Genomic DNA, 9,158 nt, shown 5'->3' on the forward strand with positions numbered 1-9,158 from the left:
TCTTCTTATTTCTTCTGAACAAACACAAACAAACACTGAAACTACCAAATACCACTCCTCACATATATATTGTAAAACTTAGATGGATGGTATTAGGATAATTTAATAATTAAATGATCTATATATTTATTTTTTTATTTAGTTTATGTAATAAAATAAAGTAATATTAATTATTTTTTATTTTGAATATATTTCTGTATTTACTTATGAAATTTTCGTATAGGTTTTAGTTTTACTATTTCAAAAGAAATTCCCTCCAGACAATATCAAATCAAACGTTTATTTTCTATTTGTTATATTATTATTGTTACTGAAAATTCGTCGATGACGGTTCAAAAAATTTAGACCAATCGAAATCAACAAGAATTTAGATTTTTCGGACTATTCAAGAAAGTATCCGGACTAGTCTCACCATAGATCTAAATGCGTGAAAATTAATTTATTGGATTACGAAGGAAAAAAAAAAAAATAGACGTACGAATAAGACTGAATTGGTTGGATAAAAGAAAATTGGCATAAATTTGGTAACAATAACTCAAGTAAAAAAAAAAAAAAAAAAAAAAAAAAAAAAAAAAGAAGAAGCAATGAGATTGTGCATGTAAGAAAAATAAATGAATTGAATTGCTACTCTTAACTGGATGGAATGATAGAAAACATACTTGTGTACTAGAGTTTTAAGCAAACTAAAATATAGCAAAAAGAATTTAAAACCAACAAATGCAATTGAAGAAAAGAAATAAATCAAGGAAAAATAAAGAAAAAATCAAAAGTAGAATCATATATATATATATATATAATATTTAGCGACGAAAGTGTGTCGCCACGTGTCGCACTTTTTGGATTTTCTTTCTTTTTTTTTAATATTTGGATGTGGGACCATATGCAATAATATATAATTAAATTTTATTTTATTTGATTTGATTTTTTTTTACCTTCATCGTTTTATTTTAATAATTTTTTATATAGTGGGTCCCACCATTTAATAATAATATTTATAATTTAATTTAATTTTTTAATATAATTATGTTTAATTAGTTAATAATAATACGGTCCTGTTACGGTGTTTTCTTTTTATGTAAGCCCGAAAATTTACGTAGACACGGGTATAATTATTCTATAATAAAAATAATTTATTATATTTCTATTGATTATGTAGACACATGTATAATTAGTAAATAAATAAAAATGTATTCGTGAAAATAATTATAGTATAATAAAAAGAATTTTATATTAAAATTAAAATAAGTATTTAGTCTAATTAAAATTTAAGAAAAATTATAAATTATAAATTTTAAAATGAGATTAAAATATATAATTCTTTTTCGAAAAAATAAAATGACAGAATAAGTAGTACAATCGAAAAGTGCACAAGGTAAATGAGACAAAAAGAGTATTATTTTATTATATTTTTTATATAAGAAATATTATTAGTAATTTAAAATAGAAATTAAATATAATTAGAAATATATAATATGTATTTGAATATTTTAAAGATTATAACTCAATATAAATATACTATACAATATGTATATCATTTTATAATAAAATTCGTATAGTACAAATGAATAAATATAAATAATTAATAAAACCTAATTTTTATTAAAGATAAAGAATTTTAATTGTAAAATATTTATTTATTTATATGTGGAATAAAAATTAAAAGAATTTTAAGTAGATTCTATGATACAAGATGTTATATATTATAAAGTCAATTGAATTGATTTATATTTGTTAAATATATTTTAAATTAGTAAATATTATTAAATATAGAAAAATTTCATTTGTTATAAAATAGATAAAATAGAAATGATATTATTTGTATATAACGGATAGAATACAAATTAATTTTGTTGGTATTGGATCCACTTTTCATTTTTTTTTTTTTTTTTTTTTTTTTTTGTGGGGCTAATTTTTTATTTTAATTATTTTATTTGTCTATTTAAAAAAAAAATGATGTGGATCTTATATCCTTTTTCATTCTAATTATTTAATGATATTTCACTTTTAATACTATGTGATACTCGAGATGAAAATGAAGTAGTGAAAATCACATCAAAGAAAAAAATAATCATATTATTTTTTAAAATGTGGGTCGCGATAGTATGTATTATATTCATTTCGTCCTATAAATGATAGTTTGTTTAGGCATTGAGACTAAGGAATTATGAAATTTTAATATTAAAGTGATGTATGTAAAAAAATAAAGTGATAGTATTATAATAAATTTATTAAAATGATTGATAAAAAAATAGTTGAATAATTTTTTAAACAATGACAATTTAGTTATTATTTGTTAAAATAAGGATAATAAAATTATAAAAATACATAAAATTATTTATTATAAATGGATTGCATATAAGTTTAGCAGACAAAAAAAAAATGAATGGTCATATGATTTTGACGAACAAATAGAGTATTATGTTATATATTATTTGTTTGATATTCTTTTGTGTATCAAATTTTAAAATAAAATAATTATTAAATTTGATATAAATAAACTACAAGTGATATTTTGAAATGAAAAATATATATATTATATAAAAATATATTTATATTTTTTAGAAAAAATTTCTTTTATATTTTAATATTATCTCTGTCCGTTATAATGTTATAATAAGTGTAAATATGAGAATATATGAGATGTGAGACATAAATAAATGAAATGTGTGATATTTATATGTGAGACGAAAGAAATAGTAATTTTTTATACTTATATATATACATTATTTTGTCACCATATTTCTTTTTATCGAAATTGCTATAATATTTTAATGTATTGATGTAAATAAAGACAAATTTTCTAATATTTGCAATATGTAATAAAGTTACACTTAGTAAAAGAATTTTATATTTTATATTTGAATGTTGAATTAATTATAAAATTGTTAGCTTTCGAACCAATAAGATGAGCATGTGTTATTCTTAACCAACAATAAAAATAGATTGTTGAAAATAAAATAAACAAATACTCCATAATTTTGATACATTGTTACTTATTTCTATCATTTAAATAAAAATTTAGAAAAATATAAAAAATAAAAATATTATTGTCAAACTTTTTTTTATTGCAATTATAAATTGTAAAATAAAAATTAAAATTTTATATGCAATCAAATTTAGATAGATTGCTACTATATACTATTAACTTACAAATATAAATAATTTATTTTTATTTTTATAATTTAATTGCAAATGAATAATACATATACAAATTATTTATTTGAATTTTGAATATTATTTTTAACATCAATTAATTCACAGGTTATTATTTTTTTATCCATCTTAATATATTTGTCTATTTAAAATTTTTTTTTATATATACTCGTAAAATAAAGAAAAATAAACATAATTTTATATATGTTAATGCTATCATATATATCAACATCTATTATTATTATTATTAAAATTTATATTTTGTGATAAAATTTATTAACTTTTACTCCCTTCATCTCAGATAATTTGTTCACTTTTACTGAATTTTAAATATTGAGTAATTAAGAAGTGTACTAGTAAAAATAATTATAAATTAAAATTAAAATAATTAAATAATTAAATTATAAATTATAAATTATTATTTTAAAATATGCTTAAAATATATAATTATATATATATTTTTTAAAATAATACAAATTAGATAGAAGAGACCAAAATAAAATGATGTACAATTTATATGAAAACGAGAAAGATTTTAATAACAATAGTTAATTTAAAAATTTAATAAAATTTATAATCAAGATGTGCATAGCGCGGCACTCCACTTAGTTTAGAAATATGATGCAGGACTAGGGCTGGAAAAATTAACCCGACCTGATAACCCGACCCGAACTTGACCTGAAATAGTTGGATTTGGGTTGAGATTTTCGACCCAATTAATAATTGGGTCAAACCCGTTTAACCCATTTAATTAAATGGGTCAGGTTAAGGTCTACATTTTCGACCTGAAAATAACCTGTCTAACCTGTTTAATAATATTATTTTAAATTTAAATATATTTTTAAAATTTTATCAATACAATTCAATATTTATGGCCAATTTTATAAAAATAAACAATAAAAAAAATAAAGAATTGTGTTGTGTACTATTATGCAGTATTTGTTAATTCAATTCTTGAATATCGGTTTCATGATATGAATAAATAATTTTTTGCTTTAATACGTATATATTATTCATTTAAAAATTTTGTTAGTATAAATTTTATTTTTAAATTAAAATTTAAAATTTTTAAATTAAACGGGTTATACGAGTTAGATTCAGGTTGACCCGATTAATAAAAGATCAGGTTAATGTTGCAAATATCAACCCGATTAATAAAAGATCAGGTTAATGTTGCAAATATCAACCAATTTAATTAAATGGATCAGGTTTAGTCAAAGGTTTTGTAACTCTGTTTCCGAACCCGATCTGTTTGCCAACCCTATGCAGGACCTCCTCTCTTCATTCTTATTCCCATATTTATATTCCATATTTTGATGGATAAAAAATTATAGTATAATTTAATTTTACAGGATCTTCATTTTAATTTTGATGGATAAAAATTATAGTATAATTTAATTTTACACACTAACATATATTTATTTCACATTACACTAATTTTTTTCAATTTAAAATTTTACTATTCAAAACCAAAATTCTACAAATAAACACAAAAAATAAAATGTTAGAGCATTTGGGATGGAGTATTGTTTAGGAGTTTGAATTTTGAGTTGAAATTTGAATATTAAAAATTTTAAATTGTAATAGCCTATGATATAAATAGGTGTTAATTAGATATTTTAAATATAAAATTAATTTTTAATATAATATAAAAAATATATATTTGATTTGGTTTGAGAGGGAAAATTTATAGTGAATAGTAGAAATCCTAACTAATCCACCAAACAAACACATTAGAAATAGTAATAGTAATCAAATGACCAAAAGAAACACAAGAGAGAAAAAAGAGCTCAAATCTAAATGATAAAAGGCAGCAAAGCAAAAAGAACATTTTCACCAATAAAATTAGAAATCAGACATAAAAAGGTTTACGAGAAACCGATGAATTTTCACATAAAAAGGTTTATGAATTTTCTCAAGTGGTCGATACAAGAACACCTTATCCGAGCAAAGTAACCCTAAAAGAACATGGGAGTCGACATACCTGTCTGTTTCAAAGATCAATAACACGAGACAGCTTCTGAATCCGGTTCAACAAGAAATCCCCTTGCTTGATGGTTGATTGGTAGAGGGCGTTCTTGGCATCGGGACGGTTGGTTTCTAAAATGCCGGCAACTTTGTCTATCTTGCAATGTAACTTCCCCGCTGCTATGAAACGAGACAGCTCCCTATGTGCAACAGGAACATGGTGGTAATCGAGAATATCACAGATACATAGGAAGTGTTATAGGTCTCGAAATAACAACTTACAGGTCAATAAAATCCACGGAGACTCCAAATGCCTTGGCCATAGCTTCTATTGTCACGCTCTTGTAAGATTCCAAGAACTGTGAGTAAACGACAGTTCTGATCTCCCTCATGTAGTACCGGAAGTGTGGATGCAAGTAGCGATCCAACTTGATACGCTTGGTCAACCCAGCTAGAAATAAATAAATAAATAAATAAAGTTTATTATAACTTTGAACTAGAATATTGAATCAATCCGGGATCAGTAGGAATAAGACCAAGTAACATCAAAGAAGATGCTTACCGAATGCTGTAAAAAATGATTTATATTGGCAGTCGTATAGTGAGTTCAAGAAGTCTGACAAATATGCAATTTTTCCAATGACCGTCAATATCTCCGGGGCGTCCACAACCTGCCAGGTATAATTGGTTAAGCATCGTTGCTGCTTAGACAGGGAAAACCACGGAGACGATACAAGCAGAAACAGGTGTAGTTGGAACAATGTCACTTCATGAAAGAAAGTAAGTATACCTTTTGTTTCAGGGAAACTCTATCCAAGGATATGATGCTTGTAAGGACAGTGTAAAATATGAAGGTGTCGTACGGGAAAAGCTCGTAAGTGGTGAATGTAGAAATGGAATCAAGGAAAAGACTGGCTGCTTTCTTGAAGTTGCGAGTGGACATGCAATATAAACCTTCATACACCTTCAACCGGTTCTTCCTCTCCCAATCGCCACCCTCTTCAAACAAGCTGTAGTGTTCCAATCAAAGTCAGTAAAATAGAACAAAGCCGGAGCACAATTTATCCCCGTGTGTTAAATAGGTGGGGCTTACTTCTTGGCTTTGTCGATGCTTTTAGAGATAAGATCAAAGTCCATGTGAAAGAAACCAATTTGTAATGTGTGGAATAGCAGATCCATCTTTTGTCCAACTGCCACAGTCTTGCTTTCTGTTAGCTTGAGTTGTTCGAGTGCCTTCTCCTGTATCCAAGAAAGGAAAATTATTGAATGGATATAGGAAAATAATAGAAAAAAACAAAAAAAAAGCCCTTGTTATATCTGTACCTTGTCACCAATTCGAATATAAAATAGGGATTTAGCCAAGTGAGCCTCCCTAACTTCACTTTCACCCAGATTTTCTTCAGCATCAGCAATCCTGAACGAATTTCCAGAAGGAAGTAAGAAGAAAGCAAACACTCGATTAGGATGCATGGTAAAAGGTCTTGAATGCTTATCCATCTATTGTACTTTTAGTGTATTGAGGATGTTACTGATATTTTTGAAATGTTATTATTGAGGATATTAGAAGTTTTTTTTCTTTCTTAAGTGCAAACTACAATATAGTACTACTTCCATGAAGCCTAACAAAGAGAAATGCTTGACAAACTATTGCTAGAACAAATGAAAAAATAAATAACTGACAAGATGTTTAGATTACACAACAGGCTGCAGAAGTGACATGAGTCAGTGAAACCTCAACAGGCAAGCACAAAAATAAAAAGGGCATCTTGACTTTTCCGATCTTAACTCACTTTGGCAGATGTAATAAACTAATATTCATTAATTACATAAATTTTTACACTTGCTACAACTGTAAGAAACATTGAAGAAACAAGAAATGTCCTAAAACAGTTGGGAACTAGCCAAGTTAAATGCCAGAGAAAAAAATCCAAACAGATGAAGGGTGTGTTTGTGTTCTAGAGTGTTTTGGATTAAGATATTTTTTTGAATGAAGAAAAAAATTTGCATGTGACGTTTTAAATTATATTTTAAAATGGAAATAATTTTTTAATGTGATGTTTTAAAGGAAAAGTAAGTGTTGGATGTGATGTTTTAGGCGAAAAAAACATATTAATGTAAATTTCTAGTGAGAAGACAAGATCGAAGACACAAACAAACACATCCTAAGACTAAGTAGTTCATCACTCAACCACGCTTTCATGCAAGTATATATGCATATTGAATATAGAGTATAATGAATTGAAGACATTCCCCCCCACCTGAAAGGCTTATATGAGATCAATGGCATCTCCATGACAGATAGAAGTAATATCAAATCACCTTCACAATCTAGAATTTACGGTTGGCACATACTGTGGCTTTTCCACAAATCCCCAGACAACACTACCATCTCTGCTCGATTATCTTGCCCTTTAGGGCAAACCCACATCAAACCTTGCAAACCTCCTTACACTACCTAATTTGCTTGACAACCAACAAGCCACTCTTGAATTTCACATTGCTACTAAAAGGGTTGCAAATATCTCATTAAACAAGTTTGCCTTTCAGGCACAACTTTTACGAGACTAGCAAAGTTCTCTAGAGTCCAGTCGCATTCAATTTAATTATTATTAAAATGAGGTTCCAATCCATTCCAGCATTACATATTTGTGTCAGCTGTTGAAATTTTCCCGACTCTAGGAGATCTCAGATTCAAGGACACCATATCAACAGTGATTAAAATTAAACACCCTTCGATAAGGAAATAGTCTCTCAGTAAGCACTACCATATATGCTCTTAAATTGAAATTCACGGACCATGCAATTCCATTACAATCTCCCATTCAAATGCACAATGTTAACAATCTAAGTTTCAAGTTGACAAATACAGAGATGATGATATACACTACTTTCAAAGACTTTTTAACATTAGTTACAAGTTTGTATCGCATATTTATATAGCCTTTTTAGTGCATTCACATGTTTTTGCAAGATAAATTGTCCATTGAAACCAAACCCACAGATCACTAGTGTGTGTTTTTTTGGGCATTTCTACTTCCTACAAAATTTTCACTCCAAAAACATCAAATCTATTTTTTATTTTTTATAATATATTAAAAATCAATTTTACATTCAAAGCATCACGTCAACAAACTTATTTATATGGTACCAAACAACTATTCCAATTCAAAATTTTCCTATTCAAAATCCAAACAAAAACACTAGGAAAGCAAACGGCAGAATAAAAGGTACACTAGCTGCATACTGCCTAATCACCTGATAAATTAGGCATTAACTTAATAATCAAATTTTAAAACCCTAAGAGAGAGAAATATATATTAATTCAACCAAACAGACATGAATCAACAGTGCTTACAGTCTGCACACCAGAAATAAAGAAGGGCTTCACTAAACCTAGATCCAATAAGAAGGCAGAGAACAGAAAATATTACCATACGATTTAATACCTAAGATTTCCACAAAGAAATTAATTAAACTACAAAATTAACAATTAACCACTGAAGTTGAGCCTCAAATCTCATAATTTACCAAGTGACAAAACTTACTTCTCGTCCAGTTTCTTCAATTCATCCTCGATTTTGGCACGCATCGAATCGAGGGCATTTTGATCTAAATTCAGAACTTTGTCGGCAACTAGGTTTTCGTACAGTGGAGCCATATCTAGAAAAAAACCCCAATTGAGAGAACTAGAACATTCAGCCACCATTCATGCGATAAAACACACAGAAATGTCTGCACAACTCAGAGAGATAGCAAATTAGATACCGTGGGTAGTGATAAAGCTGAAGACCTCATCCCGAATGCGAACTTTTTCGATGTCGTCCACATCAGGTTGCGCGAGAAGGAATAGCTTGTGCGCCAACACCAGCTGCGGCTGCTGCGTTCCTTCTTCACCTTCCATTGATGATTCCTCGCTTCCTTCCTTACGCTCCACTCGAAAAGTTTCAGAGATCGAAATCGGAATTCGAAAGAGGTTTCTTGGAGAGGGAGGTACAATGTTCCAAAGGTTTTTTTCTACAGTATCGGATTTTTTACTC

At 27.4% G+C, this 9,158-nt stretch overlaps 1 protein-coding gene across 1 annotated transcript; it reads right to left on the reverse strand.

Annotated features, from left to right (window-relative positions):
- Positions 1–4,966: 4,966 nt before the first annotated feature.
- LOC127250920 (26S proteasome non-ATPase regulatory subunit 6 homolog) lies at positions 4,967–9,158 on the reverse strand. Its single transcript, XM_051274399.1, has 8 exons — positions 8,887–9,158; positions 8,667–8,781; positions 6,445–6,535; positions 6,215–6,360; positions 5,912–6,131; positions 5,684–5,792; positions 5,404–5,572; positions 4,967–5,321 (listed from the first exon to the last, which is right to left on the reverse strand). The coding sequence occupies exons 1-8, from the start codon at positions 9,020–9,022 to the stop codon at positions 5,147–5,149; spliced, it is 1,161 nt and encodes a 386-aa protein (XP_051130356.1). The 5' UTR covers positions 9,023–9,158; the 3' UTR covers positions 4,967–5,146.

This window comes from Andrographis paniculata, unplaced genomic scaffold (assembly GCF_009805555.1).
Source record: "Andrographis paniculata isolate CXL003 unplaced genomic scaffold, ASM980555v1 Contig11END, whole genome shotgun sequence".
In the NCBI taxonomy this organism is placed as follows: Eukaryota; Viridiplantae; Streptophyta; class Magnoliopsida; order Lamiales; family Acanthaceae; genus Andrographis; species Andrographis paniculata.

What these genes read in the sequence shown, in the direction of transcription:
- LOC127250920 (XM_051274399.1), bottom strand. Translation starts at nt 9,022, where the DNA reads ATGGAAGGTGAAGAAGGAACGCAGCAGCCGCAGCTGGTGTTGGCGCAC. An exon ending in TTGAAGAAACTGGACGAGAA is followed by an intron (nt 6,536 to 8,666) that starts GTAAGTTTTGTC and finishes AAATTCGTTCAG; the next exon opens with GATTGCTGATGCTGAAGAAA. An exon ending in ATCATTTTTTACAGCATTCG is followed by an intron (nt 5,573 to 5,683) that starts GTAAGCATCTTC and finishes ATTTATTTCTAG; the next exon opens with CTGGGTTGACCAAGCGTATC.